Source organism: Wickerhamomyces ciferrii, contig 00222, assembly GCF_000313485.1.
Source record: "Wickerhamomyces ciferrii WGS project CAIF00000000 data, strain NRRL Y-1031 F-60-10, contig 00222, whole genome shotgun sequence".
NCBI lineage: Eukaryota > Fungi > Ascomycota > Saccharomycetes > Phaffomycetales > Wickerhamomycetaceae > Hansenula > Hansenula ciferrii.
This window is the reverse complement of record NW_011887518.1, coordinates 26,561-44,028: the sequence shown is the minus strand read 5'-3', so window position 1 is coordinate 44,028 and position 17,468 is coordinate 26,561. Positions and strand designations below refer to the sequence as shown.

The following is a 17,468-nucleotide window of genomic DNA, read 5'->3' as shown; positions in this document are numbered from 1 at the left end:
CTTGTAATTTTGATAACCAACCACAAATAAATTGAAAAGGAAATGTAGTTAAAGAGGACTTGGCTTTTGGTTATTTGGGGTTAGTAAAAGGTAACGATTGCTAGTTGTTCTTACTTTCATTGTCATATATTCCATATAGATTCTTTTTAGCTGTTCGAAAGGAAACTTGATCACGTCGTTTGAATTAGCAAAGTTTATTATAAATATTGGCTGCTTTCTTTTAATATCAAATTATATAAAAATATAAAATAATGTCATCAAAGAAGAAAACTCTTTTGAAAGTTATCATCTTGGGTGATTCAGGTGTTGGTAAAACTTCATTAATGCAACAATTTGTTAATGGGAAATTTAGTAATCAATATAAAGCAACAATTGGTGCTGATTTTTTAACAAAAGAATTAACTATAGATGATAAATCAGTTACAATGCAATTATGGGATACAGCAGGTCAAGAAAGATTTCAATCATTAGGTGTTGCATTTTATAGAGGTGCTGATTGTTGTGTATTAGTTTATGATGTTACAAATCAAAAATCATTTGAAAATATTTCATTATGGAAAGATGAATTTTTAATTCAAGCAAATGTTAAAAATCCAGAAAATTTCCCATTTGTTATTATTGGTAATAAAGTTGATGTTGATGAAAATAAAAAAGTTATAAATAATAAAAAAGCTCAACAATTTGCAAATAATTTAGGTAATTTACCTTTATTTCAAACAAGTGCTAAAGAAGCTGTTAATATTGATCAAGCATTTGATGTTATAGCAAGAAATGCATTACAACAAGAAGAAAACGATGAGTTTAATGATGAATTTAACGATGCCATTAACATTCAATTGGATGGTGAAAATAACAATTGTGCATGTTGAATAATCTGTTCTTCTCTTCTCCACATTTTCTTCTTCAAATTTGTCTGTGTTTCATCCTGAGTGTGTTTTTTTTTTTTTCCTCATTTAATTATTTTTGTTAAAGTCAGTACAGTAGTAGTTTAATTTATGTCATCATAATATACTCTCGTTGTAGCTCTGGTGACATGCCAGGTGACATGCCCGGTGATGAAGTTCACGTGGATTAGCAGCTTAGTTTCGCGAAACTTTTGAAAAATTGTCAAAAAGTTTGCAAATTAACCACCAAAGCGATCAACTAAATTGCTGGGAACACTTGAATTTAAGTACTTGTGCTTTAATAACGTGGGCTTTAATTAATTAAGTTTCAAACTTGTCCATTAACTCATTAAAAGCTTTTCAAAATCATCAATTTCATACTTTAAACAGGGATTAAAAAGCCACAAAAGTTTCAAAATTTCCAATAAAATTATCATTATCGGAAAAATCTTTAGAAATAAAACAACCAAAAAAAAACATCGTTGATAAAGAAACAAAGAAGAAATTTCAACACTTGGGCAAAAAAAAAACATAACAGACATTTATTTCAAAACATCATATTTCATTAACATATATGGATTCATATTCATCTCATTCTATATAACACGTATCCATACTCATCAAGGATCATTCAATATAAACTCTTTCTAGACATTAATTTATTATTGTTGTTACGTGTGTGCCTTTATGACCAATTATGATATTTATACCTTTCATTGAATTATTACAACTATCAAACCTAATAATAAAACTACAATAATCAAGTTCATTTCATATTTTTCATTTATATACAAGATATATTTCAATTCCTATTAGTTTTTTTTCAATTCAACAAAGAAATTTTTATTTATACATACATCCATATATTATACAACACATTATACAATACAGATTTAATCCAACAATATGGAAAGTGATAAAATCAAAACATTACCACAAAATTTTGTTCATTGTTCAAGAGATGATTTGATAGTCTTGATTGCTAGGATGTTAAATTCATTGATTTCTATAAATGATAATTTTAATGATTCAAATCTATCACCGTCAAATTTAACAAGATTCCATTCAAGAACACCACCAGGAATTTCAGTTTATAGTTACCTGGCAAGATTGGCTCGTTATTCATCATTAGAAAATGCTGTTTTATTGGCTGCTGTTTATTATATTGATTTATTATCAACTGTATATAATTCATTTACATTGAATTCATTAACTGTTCATAGATTTTTACTCACAGCAACTACAGTGGGGTCAAAGGGACTTTGTGATTCATTTTGTACAAATAGTCATTATGCAAAAGTTGGAGGTATTCAAGCAAATGAATTAGATATTCTGGAGAGAGAATTTTTATCAAAAGTTAATTATAGAATTCTTCCCAGAGATTTTAATATTGAAAGATGTGCAAATGAAAATAGAATTGTTAGTTCTTATGAACGTAAAAAATCTATTGATCAATTAGAAGGTGGATTGAAAACTGAACAAGAATTACAACAAGCTCAAACTCAATTTGATAATCAAAATCAAAATCAATCACAACCTCCAGGAAGCAGTGGACCAACAAGTTCGACTAATACCACTAGTAATAATACTGGGACAACATCAGATGAAAGTTTTTCAAGTTCAAATAAAGATAATAATCCACTTTATGAAAAAAATGCCGGTTATAACGTTTTGGATCTTTATTATCAAAAAATGATTGTATTAGTAGGTAAAGAAACTGGTATTGATGATAAGCAATTACCACAAAGTTTCATTTATGCATTAAATAATCAAAAACCAACAGAAGAACAAAAGGAATTCGAAGATAAAAATTTAATTAAAACAGATCCTGATACATTACCTGATATAATATATAATAAAATGATTCAAAGTTTAATAACTGCATATAGAGATCATTTGAAAAACTGGAAAAAGAAACAACATCCATCAATACAACAAGTTAAGAATTCAGAACCGTCATCATCATCAAATAATAATAATGGAAAGAACAATAATAACAATATACCCAAATCACCAATGAAACGAAGTATTGATGATACTATATCGTCTCTACCCAATGGGAAAAGAAGTACTACGCATCCTAGCAGTAATGGATAATATAGCATCTTATATATAAAACATTTGATTTCAATAAAATTAATAAATAATTGCATTTAGAAACTTCAAAGTAATAAAACTATACTTACTACACGACTACACGTATAATTTTTCAATAACCGACGCTTACCGCGTATTACATAAGCAACGGGAATCCTGGCTCCATAGTCCATAGTGCGAGCGGTAATTGAAGGTTAAATAAGGTTAATTCGTGCTATAAACACACACTAAAAGGAATAACCGAATCCAGATACAATTTGACATGTGCAGACTTATTCTTCGCTTCATATTAGACACATAAACATACCATTATCACCAGATTTTGCCCATAAACTCACTGGCCAATGAATACAAAACATGCCCTAAACTCCCAATCAGTTTCAAAATGACTAATATTTTTTCAAAAGGCCACAAAGTCGTCGATGAAAAAAATTTTCAGCTTTGCGGTCTCGAATCGAGAATCTTGGTAACAAGGAAGATGGCTTTATTTGAGATACAACATGGTAATATATATCGTTATTAGTATGTTTATATGGGTAAATAGTATCTCTGGGATCAATTTTGCCAGTTTTTACGCTGAATTTCTGACGTTTTAATCGATTTTTTCCACATTTTAATTATCTTAGATTATGCTTTCTGTCATTATTGATACGTGTCACCAAATTGCCGCGAGAGCGATGGCCCACGATCTTGGAAGAAAAAATAAAGCACAAAGACATAATATTTATTACTCATGAATATTTCGATTCTTATTTAAACTTGTAATATATTTCAACTCTTGAATTTTAAATTCAATTATTTATATTTGATTGTTATATTCATTACATACAACACTATACAAAATGGCCTCAATGCAAGATTTAGTATGTATTTCTGCACACACTCTCTCTCGTTCTCGGGACATATTTTGATGAAGTATTGATAATAGATTTTGACTCTGAAACTTGGAGATGAGCTAAAGTCCTTGATTGAATACTTTGTCAATTCAAAATGATGATGGAATTCATTACTAACATGCAATCATATAGCTTAATAAACCAAAAGCTACCACTCCAGCTCCAGAAGAAACTGAAGATTTAAACATTGTCGGTTATGATCCATTAATGTCACCAGCTCTTTTACAATCTGATGTTCCAGCTTCAAAATTCTCTTTACAAACTGCTATTAAAGGTAGAAGAGAATCTGCTGAAATTGTTCAACAAAAAAATGATCGTCTTTTAGTTGTTGTTGGTCCATGTTCAATTCATGATTCAGAAGCTGCTTTAGATTATGCTCAAAGATTAAAAAAATTATCTTTAGAATTAGAAACTGAATTAGTTATTGTTATGAGAGCTTACTTAGAAAAACCAAGAACTACTGTTGGTTGGAAAGGTTTGATTAATGATCCAGAATTAGATTCTACTTACAATATAAATAAAGGTTTAAAAGTCTCAAGACAATTATACTGTGATTTAACAAACCAAGGTATTCCAATTGGTTCAGAAATGTTGGATACCATCTCACCACAATTCTTAGCTGATTTAATTTCATTCGGTGCTATTGGTGCTAGAACCACTGAATCTCAATTACATAGAGAATTAGCTTCAGGTTTATCATTCCCAGTTGGTTTCAAAAATGGTACTGATGGTACTTTAGGTGTTGCTTTAGACGCTGTTCAAGCCGCTTCTGCTCCACATCATTTCATGGGTGTTACTAAACATGGTATTGCTGCCATTACAACTACAAGAGGTAATGAAAACTGTTTCGTTATCTTAAGAGGTGGTAAAAAAGGTACCAATTATGATGAAGCTTCAGTTAAAGAAGCTAAAGAAAAATTAGGTGAAAAAGGTGTTTTAATGGTTGATTGTTCTCATGGTAATTCAAACAAAGATTACAGAAATCAACCAAAAGTTTCTCATGAAGTTGCTAGACAAGTTGCCAATGGTGAAGATAAATTAATCGGTGTTATGATTGAATCACACATCAACGAAGGTAAACAATCCATTCCAAAAGAAGGTAAAGCTGGTTTGAAATACGGTGTTTCTGTTACTGATGGTTGTGTCGGTTGGGAAACCACTGTTGATATGTTGAAGGAATTGGCTGAAGCTGTCAAGACTAGAAGATCTTTGAAAAACAAGGCCTAATTTCTTGAATGAAAAAAAAACACAATTTGTATAAAGTTAGAATACTATAAATTATTGAAAAAATACAAGATACAAAGCGTAGATATATACTGTTTTGAATCAAAATAAGATATCAATATCTTTTATGTATGATGACTGATATAATGGGTATAATCTTTTTTTTTCGCGGGTCTGAGTCAATGCTGAAAAATATTAGATAATAGTGAAGATAGATACCATGCCCATCGATTGAACTTGGTTCTATTACTCTATTATCCTTACATATTCATATACACCCCCAATATTGCCACATAATGTCCAATATCGTTCATATCATCGACGTTGAAAGTGGGAACCTTCGTTCCTTACAAAATGCAGTTGAATACCTTGGGTATGAAACCAAATTGATTAAAGATAGTACAGATCCAGAATTACAATCTGCTACTAAATTATTATTACCAGGTGTTGGTAATTATGGTCATTTCGTTAGCCAATTGAGTTCCAAGGGGTTTGTTCAACCAATAAAGGAATATATTGCTAGTGGGAGACCAATAATGGGGATTTGTGTTGGTTTACAAGCTTTTTTTGAAGGTTCAGAAGAAAGTCCAAATGATTTAGGTTTAGAATTTATTGATTTCAAATTATCCAAATTTAATTCAAAGACAAAATCTGTTCCTGCTATTGGATGGAACTCTGTTTCCGCTGTGGGGGATAAAATGCTTTATCATATTGATCCAAATAATCGTTATTATTTTGTTCATTCTTATGCTGCTATTTTAAACGATGAATTAAAATCAAAATTAGCTTCAAATGGTTGGGAAATTGCAATTACCAAATATGGTGATGAAGAATTCATTGCAGCAATCTCTAAAGGAAATATCTTTGCTACACAATTTCATCCAGAAAAATCTGGTATTGCAGGTTTGAAAATTATAAAGGCATTTTTAGATCAAGAAACTCATTCAGATCTACCAAAATTAACATCACCAAATGATTATTCGAACAATGGATTAACAAGAAGAGTCATTGCTTGTTTAGATGTCAGAACTAATGATCAAGGTGATCTTGTCGTTACAAAAGGTGATCAATATGATGTTCGTGAAAAAGATGCAGCAGGTGGTGATGTTAAGAATTTAGGTAAACCTGTTTCATTAGCTGAAAAATATTATAAACAAGGTGCTGATGAAGTTACATTCTTGAATATAACTTCATTTAGAAACTCACCAGTTGCAGATCAACCAATGTTGGATGTTTTAAAATTAGCCGCTAAGACAATTTTCGTTCCTTTAACCGTTGGTGGTGGTATTAAAGATGTTGTTGATCCAGATGGAACTAAAATTCCAGCATTACAAGTTGCTGGATTATATTTCAGATCAGGTGCTGATAAAGTTTCTATTGGTACAGATGCTGTCATTGCTGCTAAGAAATATTATGAAAATGGCTCTAAAGGTGATGGTACTACCCCGATTGAAACTATCTCAAAAGCTTATGGTGTTCAAGCTGTTGTTATTTCAGTCGATCCAAAAAGACAATACGTTCAAACACCACAAGATACTAAGAACACAACTTTCAAGACTAAATTCCCTGGTCCAAATGGTGAAGAATATGTTTGGTATCCAACAACTATAAAAGGTGGTCGTGAAACAACAGATTTAGGTGCATATGAATTAGTTCAAGCTTGTGAAGCATTAGGTGCTGGTGAAGTTTTATTGAATTGTATTGACAAAGATGGTTCAAATTCAGGTTTTGACTTGGAATTGATTGATCATATCAAATCTGCAGTTTCAATCCCTGTTATTGCTTCAAGTGGTGCTGGTAAACCTGAACATTTTGCTGAAGTTTTCCAAAATACAAAAACTGATGCAGCTTTAGGTGCCGGTATGTTCCATAGAGATGAATACACTGTTAAGCAAGTTAAAGTTCATTTAAGAGAACAAGGATTACAAGCTAGATTAGATGAAGAAACATTATAGATTAATGTCATCTGATTCATTTCGATAAATAATATATAAATATAGATTAGTAATTACATACATGTATAATAATAATGAAATAAAATTTTGGTATAATAAACTTTTGATTTGATTAAACACATCTATATAAAATACATCTTCATTTCATATTGTTGTCATAAAGGTTTTTTCATGCACCGAGTGAATAAACAAGATACATCAAATTTATTCAGCATCTTCATATTTATCTTCTCTCTTTTCGGTTTCTTCATCGGATAATTTAACACCACCACTAACTGAAAATTGACCCCCAGCGCCAATTAATTGTATATCATGATCTTGAGTAGCTGTGTTTTTAATTCTTGTAGGAGTTTCAACATCTTCACCAGCTGGACCTAACCCAATAGCATAAGTTTCACCAAAGCCCCATGCAAATACAACACCATCTTCTGTAATAGCCAAAGAATGATGAGAGCCAACGGCAATGTTTCTAGTTTTTGGTAAGTTTGGAATCTTAGTTGGAACTGGAACTGATCTTGCATTTCCATGAACATCTCTGAATGTTGATTCTGGTAAATCTTTTTTAGCAATACCAATTTCAAACATATCAATTCTACCAAAAGCATAAACTGAACCATCTTCTGATAAAGCTAATGTATGATGTTCACCTGCGGCTATTTGAACAATTTTTTTATCAGCTAAATCTTCAACTTCAGTTGGAACTGAAATTAATGAACCATCTTCTAATTCAGATGAAACACCACATTGACCATATTGATTTAAACCCCATGTAAGAACTTTACCATCTTTTGTTATAGCAAAACAATGGAATTCACCACTTGAAATATAAACAACATCTGCAAGACCAAATTCTCTTGGTTCTAAAGTTTTTAATTTATTACGTTCTGATATTCTTCTACCTAGTTGTAATTGTTGACCATTACCCCAAGCAAATACAACACCTTTGGTATCTAAACCTAAAATGTGATCTTTACCTGAAGCTAATTGTGTTATTTCTTTAAATTCATCAATTTTAACAGGAGTTGATTGTTTTGTAATATCATTTTTGAAACCTAAGATACCTTCATTACATCTGAAAGTACCCCAAGCATAAACTTCACCATTTTCTAAAAGAACAGCAGATAAATTATCAGTGGCAGCTAATTGAACAACTTTTAAATCTTTTGGTAATCCTTCAACTAAACCTGGGGTAGATTCAGCTTCATTTAAATCACCATCCTCATCATCATCACTACCAGCGTCATCCATATCTTTCAATTGTTCTTTAACTTTTGAAGTATCTCTACCTAAAACCCCTGAATCATTACCACCCCATGACCAAACTTGATTTTTATCATCTAGAGCAAGTGTATGCATACCACCAACGGCAAAATCAACAATACCTTTATCTTTCAAATAAGGATTCAATCTTGGTCTTTTGACTTCTTTGTTCTTAGCAGCTGGACCTAGCCCTAATTCACACATTGAACCTGAACCGAAAACAAAAATATCTAATTGCTGTGTTTTAGCCTTTGGGATCTCATTGATCTTTGGTAAGTTTTTAAAAGAGTTGAAAGATCTACCAGTATGTTTAACCCTTTTGGTAGATCTACCATTTTCTGGTTCCAATGAACGTTTTCTATCTAATCTAGCCATTTTGATAATTCAATTGCAATAATGGAATTTATGGTTTAAAATTAAAATATTTAAGATCTGATGAGTTGACATAAAATTTGTTTATTTACAAATTGCCAGGGAAAATTTCCTCGAGATCAGTGGCGTCCGAAAACGGAGATGCGAGGGTAATTTCAAGTCATGTGAATCTGGCCTCGGAAATGAAAGTACCTCTTTAAACATTTCGCTATATCAAATATAATCTTTACCTTAGAACTGACCTTTACTACCATTAATAAAGTTTAGATGATCTTTTGATAACATTTTATGAATATTCAAAGTCAATATTTATACACTACCGTTTTTCAAATTTGTAAAAGCTTTTCTGGGAAGGTAATATCATGGTCTTTTCTAACCTTATCGAAGATCTTTAAAATTTCAATAGTTTGATCAAATGGGTATATATCACTAGTTATCTTTTTATTTTTCAAGTCATATCCAACAGAGTCTATTTCATAGAAAAGACCTGTACCATTAACACTTTTCAAAACAGTTTTATTTTGTTGTTCTTTCAATTTAACAGTATAAATTGTTGGTTTTGAAGTTCTATCCAATACTCTAATATAACCATTTTCACCTTCAATCAATACTTCATTTGGAGATTCGATACTTAATGATCCAGATGCAACACCTACTGCATTTTGATCTGGGAAGACTAGTGAGATGACTGTGGTTTCATCAATGTTTTCAAAACCTTCCTGCTTCAATTTTGTCACTGTACTGACAATTGAGTCAGCTAAAGGTTTACCTTCCAATAGAGCAAAAGACCAAGTTAAAGAGTAGATCAATGAATCCATCAGAGCACCACCTCCAGCTTTTGGATCAAAAATTCTATCAGCCGGATTGAATGGGAAATCATGAGATAAATCAGCACTAACTCTTTTCAAGCCACCCAATATTTTATCATCTTTAACTAATTTAATAATGTCAAGAGTTGTTGGGAAAAATCTAGTCCATACACCTTCAACAATGTACAAATTCTTTTCTTTGGCTAATTTGTATAAAACTTCAGCTTGTTCAGCAGTCATACATGCAGTCTTCTCCACCAAGACATTCTTGTTGGCTTTTAATGCTGCTAAAGCTTGCTTGTAGTGAGCAGTGTTTGGTGATGCAATGTAGACAATGTCGATTTGAGAATTATTTAGGAATTCTTCATAGTCAGTATAGACTTGTGTGTTCAAATCTTCCGTTTTGGTATCTTCTTTCAAAGAGTTGACAAATTTTTCACCTTTGTCATTTGATGAAGAACTAACGGCTAATAAATTATGTTTAATGTCAGTTGGACGTTCTTCATTTGGTGTTAAAAGCTCCTTGGCCCATTTGGTAGCTATGGATCCCAATCCGACGATACCCCAATTGATTTCAAATGTCATTTTGTTTTGCTTTCGGGTAAAATATCTTGATGTTGATAATGGAGTTGATGTTGATGTGAAATCTCGAGATCTTTTAGGTTTTATACTCGCTCCACAAGAATCCTTTTCTTCAATTTTTTACTGTGAAAATGCAATTTCCGTGGATGATATATGAACTGATATAAATCTCAATGATCAATGATCAGTAACTTGTAAGTGGGAGGCTGATTAGATGAATATTAGCGATATATTCGATTATCTCCAGAGCCAAACGCCCCAGAATCGTATGCTCATCGTTCTCTCGGTGCGAGAAATTCGAGATCAATACATCTGATAAAATTAATACCATTTAACGCACAACCATCTTCCGCACTTGAAAAAAACCTGGTAGAAACTTTAAGCTGTTTCCTAATAGCAGCTTGAAGAAGGTATAACATTCATTTCCTAGTTACTTCTTGTTAAAGATGTTTATTTCAAGTTACAGCCAAATTTTGGGTACGTCGCTGTGGTGGTTACCACTATTTGTTACCCTTACCGATGAGCCGCTAATAAAAAATTTTAATATAACCTTTAACTACGTGATCTAAAAAGTTCAAGTCAAGGTACATCAAAGAGAATTCAAACTCACTTCAAAACCAAAACTGTTTAAAATGGGTAAAGCTCCAGCTTCTAGACAAAAACAACGTCACGATCCTTTATATAAAGATCTTACCACTCAAGGTGGTAATTTAAGAACCAAAGCTAGAGGTGCAAAGAAAACTGATAGAGAAGATGAAGGTGAAGAATTTATTGATAGTACAAGTTCAAGAAAAATTTTACAATTAGCCAGAGAACAACAAGATGAATTAGAAAAAGAAGAAAATAAAGCTGCAAGAGATCAAGATAATTTCACTTTTGGTTCAAGATTTGTACAGGAACAAGATGAAGATGAAGAAGATGATGAAGAAGATTATGGTAATGTTTCCGATTTCGGTTCTGAAGGTGATTTCGAAGAAGAAGAAGTTGAAGAAATCGATGCTGAAGATGCTGCTATGTTTGAAGAATATTTGAGACAATCCCAACCTTCAAAAAACTTTGGTCAAGATGGTAGTTATAATTTAGCTGATAAAATCATGGCTTCAATTAGAGAAAAAGAACAAGAACAAAAACAAAAAGAACAAGCCGTTGAAAAACCAAAAGATGCAGTTTTATTACCACCAAAAGTTATTGCTGCATATACTCAAATTGGTCAAGTTCTTTCAACTTGGACCCATGGTAAATTACCAAAACTTTTTAAAGTTATTCCATCGTTAAATAACTGGCAAGATGTTTTATATGTTACACAACCTGAAAATTGGACACCACATGTTGTTTATGAAGCTACTAAATTATTTGTGTCTAATTTACAATCTAAGCAAGCTGAAAAATTCGTTGAAAATGTTCTTTTAGAAAGATTTAGATCAGATATTGAAACTAATGAAGACCATTCATTAAATTATCATGTTTATCGTGCATTGAAAAAGGCCTTATATAAACCAGGTGCTTTCTTCAAGGGATTTTTGTTTCCTTTAGTTCAAGAAGGTGTTTCCGTTAGAGAAGCTACTATTGCTGGTTCAGTTTTATCAAAAATTTCAATTCCATCATCACATTCATCAGCTGCTTTATGTTATTTAGTAAGTCTTGATTTCTCACCTGCAAATACAGTTTTCATTAGAATTCTTATAGAGAAGAAATATGCCTTACCATATAGAGTCATTGATGATCTAGTGTTTTATTTCATGAGATTTAGAATTGTTAATGATAATAGTATGATTGATGATGAAGAAGAAAAGAAATCTAAAAAGGAAGCACCCTTGTTACCAGTCGTATGGCATAAGGCCTTTTTAGCTTTTGCTCAAACCTATAAAAATGATATTACTGAAGATCAAAGAGATTTCTTATTAGAAACTACTAGACAAAGACCTCATAGAGACATAAGTCCAGAAATCAGAAGAGAATTATTAGCTGGTTCGGGTCGTACTGAAGAAAACCAAAAAGAAGAAGTTATGGCTGATGTCTTCTAATTTGAATAGATTTTTGAAAAGTTATCTAACTGTATACTATAAATTCAATTAATGCATATATAGAAAAATATTAATAATAAGTTATTTGGGAATAGAAGTCTTTGTAAAAAAACATTCAGTACATGTAATTGAACTCATAAATAATACAGTAATATTAAGAATATATATGAATAGCAAAATATGGATGTCTATATACATGTATAACATCATTAAATTTATTAACATGACTCATAACTAACGTGAATGAAGAGTGTGGAAAATATATATTCCTCTCCTCTTAAATCATAAAGTGGTATTTGTCTATAACCTTGATTCAAGTTATCTAGTTTGAAACAATAAACAGCAAATGGAATATCACCAGTTTTAACCATTAACCTGAAAAAATTCAACCCGCTTAAATCTTTAATCTTGGCTTCAAATTTAGTATTCCAAATTGGATTAAATCCATTTGATATCACGGCTTTTGTTGCATAAGAACCTGTTGATGATGAAAAATGTTCATTTGTAGTAAAATCTGTAATTTGTAAATTAGAAACTAAATTCGGTTCAATCATTTCAAAAACAACATATGGACTTAAACTTTCTTCTGGTTTTAATTCTGTTGGTCTTGGTAATAGTTGTCCTGATAAAATTTCAATAGAAAATTTCAAAAATTGATCAACATGTTTAATCAATTTGAATTTTTGATTCGTATTTCTCAATCCTTGTGGTTTTAGTTTATACCCTGTCTTGGATCCAACATTGAACATTGCTTCATTAACTTGTTGACCAAGATCATATGTTTGCCAATTTGTAGCAACCATCTGAGTACCTAAATTCCAGTAATTTATTGGGTTGAAATTTGTAGAATTGTATCTTATAGCAGATGGATAGACTCTCATCAAATATTTTCTATTATGCTTTTCAATCAAGTATTTCTTATCTGAATCCTTGATCATTGAATTTGTAGAGTTTTCACTGAATGAAAAGATGTGATTGATTGTTTTAGATTCTGGTAATGAAAAATTTGTAAATTTATAACCCAAAGCATAAACACCTAACGCACTTAATTCTGGGATTACTTTATAATGAACTTTTTTCTTTTTAATGGGTTTTGTATTTTTGTGTAATTCATCACCACTTGTAGTTTCGTCACATGCAGTAGAGCTGAAAGAACTACTTGAGTTACCGCTTGTTCTTGAATCTTCTCTCATGGACCTTTTAACTTTCACTAGAACTTTATGTTTCAATTCCATGGGACTTGGTAAATTGAAGTAATTGGTCATCAACGGTTTGGTTATCAAAACTTCACCAAATTTCTCATGCATCAGCTGAACAACAATTTTTTGATACTCTGGTTTACAATGAATTTCAAGAGAAATAAATAATGGAAAAGGGGTAATGATAAATGCATATTTTCTTATAGTTTCAAATACATCACCAACTGGAATTGATGAAGTGAAAGTATGCCCATGAGAAACAACTGGACCTTTGTCACCATCCCAAATATCCACTTCAATGGAACGACAACCACGCTGTAATGCTTTTGTATATCCTTCAATAGATGACTGACCACCAACTTGACGACCCAAAAGATATGTATTATGGGACGAAGAAATAAAATATTCATTGAAAGGTCTATTATAATCTTCTGGTTCTTGTTTTGTTGGTGAAAGATAAGATGATGTGATATAATTTGTGAAATCATCAATCCTCATATATTGATCATCACCGGAAAATCTGTTGAAAAGCTTTTCTATATAGCTTAGTGAATCATCTTGAAATTGCACTTCTTTGATAAATTTCATAAAACAAGCAAGATCCATTACTTCTTTACCTCCAGTAGCTGTGTTAAATATGGCTAATACTTCAGGTCTCACCTTCAAGCATTTAACAAAACTTTGAAATTCTTCGAAGTTTAAAGCACCTTTTCTATCTGTATCATTACCACGGAAAATTTGAAAAAGATGACTTTCATCACAATTTATGTGTAATCTTTTCGTAAGTTTCAAAACATCATCAAATGAAAGTAAATGTTTCTCTTTAGTATCTTTTGAAACATAATTTTTCCAATGGATATTTGCAAAATTTTCCCCTGGGATAGACAAATGTTTCATCAATTCTCTTCTTCTTGAAACTAACTTCTTTAAAGTTCCAACAAATATTTCAAGATCTTTAGAAGTCAAGGAAAGAACATGAAGCGCCTTCAATTTATTTGTTGAATTATCTGTATATATGACAGTTGCCCATCTATTTGTGAACTCTTTAGAAACTTTATATTCTTCTCTATAATTTTTAGCATCATCCATAACTTTTATCTGTTTGATATTATCAAGTAACATTCTTGATGTGGTCTTATTATTCCAAACGACCATAGCGGTATCTAAATCAACCTTGAAGATTCTTTGCACTTTTTTCTTATGTGTGATTTTTAAAAGCGGTAAGCCTTTAACTAAAACTTCAGGTATTTCTGGACTTTCCAATACAATTTCACCATTTGAATCTGATAGATGTAGAACATCCATATTCAGGTCTTCATCACTGGCCATTCTAGAATCAGTCGTCATATCTTCAAAAGTTTTGGTCAGAGGACCATCTGTAAGCTCATGTTTAGGTTCTTCAGAGAATCCCAACTTGATATTGGTTTTTTTAATCAAATTCTTCAATCCTTCATTATTCAACACTTTCTTCATAGGTGATATCACTGGGGATAACGAATTTGATAACTTATTGGGGGCAGGATTAAGATCTGTTGGCTTTTCATTGGGAACTGAAAGTGAGTTACTTCTTAACCTCGAATAATGATTTGTCAAAGAGCTAGAGCTGGATCTTTCAAGTTGTGAGCTGAAAACGCTTTCATATTCTTCAGAGCCGTTTGATTTGATGTCTATAGCAGAATTTGGTGGTGGCGGCGTTGAAGTTTTCAACTGTGACATTACAAATCTTTAAAATTGTTTTGGATTTTCTCTTTGATGTGTGGTTTGTCCTTCTTGTGGGAAATCTAGTATACCGTATAGCTTATCAATTTGGACGTTATCATCTGTAGAATCAATCAATAGTACTTTATCTCTTTCAATATTTAGAGGGTTCTTTGGTAAAAGGCCTTTGTTGTTGATGTTTTGATATTTGCCGTTACTGTATTCAAATTTTTATATTTCTGTATGGAGAAAATGTACCGAGTATTTTTGGCAGATAAAGTCCTGGTTTTGGTATATTTATGACTTTAAATAAGACTTCAGGATGGTTTTAATGCCTCCCTACTAATCCATTGATCTCTTTTGAATCTCAGCTATCAAATTCATGTTCTTATTTCGAGAAATACGGGTTAATAGCCCGGGTTTAGAATGTATATACTTTCTGTCTTAAAATCAGCCATTCAACATTTTGATTTTCACGATTTAGATAGAATTCCTGAACCACACCAAACATCAACAACATAATACATAGATATAAAACCAGTCATGTCTGCTCCCGGATCACCTTCTACTACCCAAAAAGGCTTTTCAGAAGCAATAAGTACCCCCTCTGCTGCTTCTTCCGTCAGTGAAAGCCATATATCGTATAAAAAACCTGTGAAGATCAAGAATGAATTGAATGAAAAGAGAAGAAATGCATTGAAAGAATACTACAAGTTGAAAAAACAAGAAAAGGAACAAAAAAATGTTCAGCAAGAAAATAAGCCAGTACGTGATGAGGATTCTGATGGCGAAGAGATAACTGCAGAAGCACCAGTTGATGATATAGATTTCTTGAATGTTGATTTCAAAGATCTTGTCAAAGATACAAATAAACTGACATCAAGTATAAATTTGATCAATTCATCCATTAAAAACATCATATACAACAATTATTACGAATTGATCAAACTGAATGATTTTCTCAAAGATTTGAATGAATTGGATTTATCAAAACTTATAGTGGAAGATCAAAATAAAGAAAATCAACATTCAGATGCATTAAACTTATTAAATGATTCAATACAAGACCCAACAGCGGCTAGTGTGAAATCCCTCAATTTTGATAGTTATGAAGGGGATGGTTTTGTCAAATTGAAATCATTGATGAATGAAATTGAAAGTTTAGATAATTACTCTATACAACGTCAAAAACCAAATAAAACAAATGATGGCGTGGCAACGAGTATAACATCAATGTTGAACTTCACGAATGAAAATTTACCAAATGAACAAGTAAGAGGTGATATAAGGAGAAAAATCGATGGATTGGTAACTAAGGTTAAAGACGATAAGAATAAAGAACCTTTGCTACGACAATTAGAGGAAATGCAAGTGAAATTGAAATAAAGTTCAACTTAAACTACATCAAAATCAATCTTTATGATTTCATTTTTTCTCAATTTATAATATACATGTAGAAGTTTTTCATAATCTAATCTCTCTTCAAATCGAAATATTCAGTTCTAACACCATCTTTTGTAACAATTAAAATTTCTAAACCATCACCAACATGAATATGTCTTTCTGTTGCAGAACTGAAAGCATCTCTAACTAATTGGATAACTTCCTCTAGTGATAAATATTTCAATTCTTTCTTAACTTTACCATCAGTACCTGGTTCGTATTGATTTTTAAAATTAACTTGATTATCCAAGAAAGGCATAATTAAACTTGCAGCTGCACCACCGGCTCTACATTGTTCTCTTTCATAAGATCCAACAGGATCAAAAGAGTAAACAGCACCTTTACCTTCATCATCAAGACCAGCTATGATTGTGTGAACGTAGTATGGGAAGAATCTTTTACCATAAAGCATATGTTGTATAAATCTAGCAGCTGAACTTAGTGATATTTTTTTATTATTGTTGAAATGATACCATTTTAAATGATTTTTAAATCTACTAACAAGGGCGTTACCATCAGCTGAAAACCCATTAGCTGACACCACGATGTTATCACCGGCATCAAAAACTTTTGGTTCATAACGTGAATTAATTGAGTATCCTACTGTATGTCTTGTATCACCAGCTAAAACTGAGAAATCTTCACCAGCGATCCCCAAGATTGTACCACCATTGTCAGAGTATGGGTTGAATCTGTGTTCAATTGGTGTAGAATGTGTTTCTGATTGATATCCTGAGTTCACTGTTGCAGCACTCATTCTTGAAGACGTTAATATGTTGGTTTGAATTGACAATTCTTAAAGCTTAGTTTGATCAATTTGTTGCCACTAATATTGAGATTTTGAACTTGATTTACAAATTATGAATTCGCGAGAACTCAGTTCCCAGTTGCAGAGCGCATTCGCGGGATGATCACGTGACATCTTTACCCGTATTTGGTAGTAGCAGCTACTAAAGTTTAAAAGAACCAAACCAATGTCAACTTGAGACTGTTTTTCTTTGTTAATGCGGTTCTATATTAAAGCC

At 31.7% G+C, this 17,468-nt stretch overlaps 10 protein-coding genes across 10 annotated transcripts; 6 read left to right on the top strand and 4 right to left on the bottom strand.

Moving 5' to 3' along the window:
- Positions 1–251: 251 nt before the first annotated feature.
- On the top strand, positions 252–869 carry YPT7 (Rab family GTPase YPT7; the record flags this gene model as incomplete). Its single annotated transcript, XM_011273828.1, has 1 exon — positions 252–869. One exon carries the CDS (start codon positions 252–254, stop codon positions 867–869), a length of 618 nt encoding a protein of 205 aa, XP_011272130.1.
- Positions 870–1,790: 921 nt separating this feature from the next.
- PHO80 (Pho80p) lies at positions 1,791–2,981 on the top strand (the record flags this gene model as incomplete). Its single annotated transcript, XM_011273827.1, has 1 exon — positions 1,791–2,981. One exon carries the CDS (start codon positions 1,791–1,793, stop codon positions 2,979–2,981), a length of 1,191 nt encoding a protein of 396 aa, XP_011272129.1.
- An 842-nt stretch (positions 2,982–3,823) lies between these two features.
- On the top strand, positions 3,824–5,104 carry ARO4 (3-deoxy-7-phosphoheptulonate synthase ARO4; the record flags this gene model as incomplete). Its single annotated transcript, XM_011273826.1, has 2 exons — positions 3,824–3,844; positions 4,010–5,104. The coding sequence occupies 2 exons, from the start codon at positions 3,824–3,826 to the stop codon at positions 5,102–5,104; spliced, it is 1,116 nt and encodes a 371-aa protein (XP_011272128.1).
- A 293-nt stretch (positions 5,105–5,397) lies between these two features.
- On the top strand, positions 5,398–7,056 carry HIS7 (imidazoleglycerol-phosphate synthase; the record flags this gene model as incomplete). Its single annotated transcript, XM_011273825.1, has 1 exon — positions 5,398–7,056. One exon carries the CDS (start codon positions 5,398–5,400, stop codon positions 7,054–7,056), a length of 1,659 nt encoding a protein of 552 aa, XP_011272127.1.
- Positions 7,057–7,260: 204 nt separating this feature from the next.
- Positions 7,261–8,691, bottom strand: BN7_5615 (Ran guanyl-nucleotide exchange factor; the record flags this gene model as incomplete). The annotated part of the gene is made up of 1 exon (XM_011273824.1): positions 7,261–8,691. The coding sequence occupies one exon, from the start codon at positions 8,689–8,691 to the stop codon at positions 7,261–7,263; it is 1,431 nt and encodes a 476-aa protein (XP_011272126.1).
- Positions 8,692–9,014: 323 nt separating this feature from the next.
- Positions 9,015–10,082, bottom strand: BN7_5614 (Gfo/Idh/MocA family protein; the record flags this gene model as incomplete). The annotated part of the gene is made up of 1 exon (XM_011273823.1): positions 9,015–10,082. One exon carries the CDS (start codon positions 10,080–10,082, stop codon positions 9,015–9,017), a length of 1,068 nt encoding a protein of 355 aa, XP_011272125.1.
- Positions 10,083–10,711: 629 nt separating this feature from the next.
- On the top strand, positions 10,712–12,103 carry ENP1 (snoRNA-binding rRNA-processing protein ENP1; the record flags this gene model as incomplete). Its single annotated transcript, XM_011273822.1, has 1 exon — positions 10,712–12,103. The coding sequence occupies one exon, from the start codon at positions 10,712–10,714 to the stop codon at positions 12,101–12,103; it is 1,392 nt and encodes a 463-aa protein (XP_011272124.1).
- A 218-nt stretch (positions 12,104–12,321) lies between these two features.
- On the bottom strand, positions 12,322–15,018 carry PLC1 (phosphatidylinositol phospholipase C; the record flags this gene model as incomplete). Its single annotated transcript, XM_011273821.1, has 1 exon — positions 12,322–15,018. The coding sequence occupies one exon, from the start codon at positions 15,016–15,018 to the stop codon at positions 12,322–12,324; it is 2,697 nt and encodes an 898-aa protein (XP_011272123.1).
- Positions 15,019–15,543: 525 nt separating this feature from the next.
- VPS51 (Vps51p) lies at positions 15,544–16,386 on the top strand (the record flags this gene model as incomplete). Its single annotated transcript, XM_011273820.1, has 1 exon — positions 15,544–16,386. One exon carries the CDS (start codon positions 15,544–15,546, stop codon positions 16,384–16,386), a length of 843 nt encoding a protein of 280 aa, XP_011272122.1.
- Positions 16,387–16,471: 85 nt separating this feature from the next.
- Positions 16,472–17,200, bottom strand: PRE7 (proteasome core particle subunit beta 6; the record flags this gene model as incomplete). Its single annotated transcript, XM_011273819.1, has 1 exon — positions 16,472–17,200. One exon carries the CDS (start codon positions 17,198–17,200, stop codon positions 16,472–16,474), a length of 729 nt encoding a protein of 242 aa, XP_011272121.1.
- Positions 17,201–17,468: the final 268 nt, after the last annotated feature.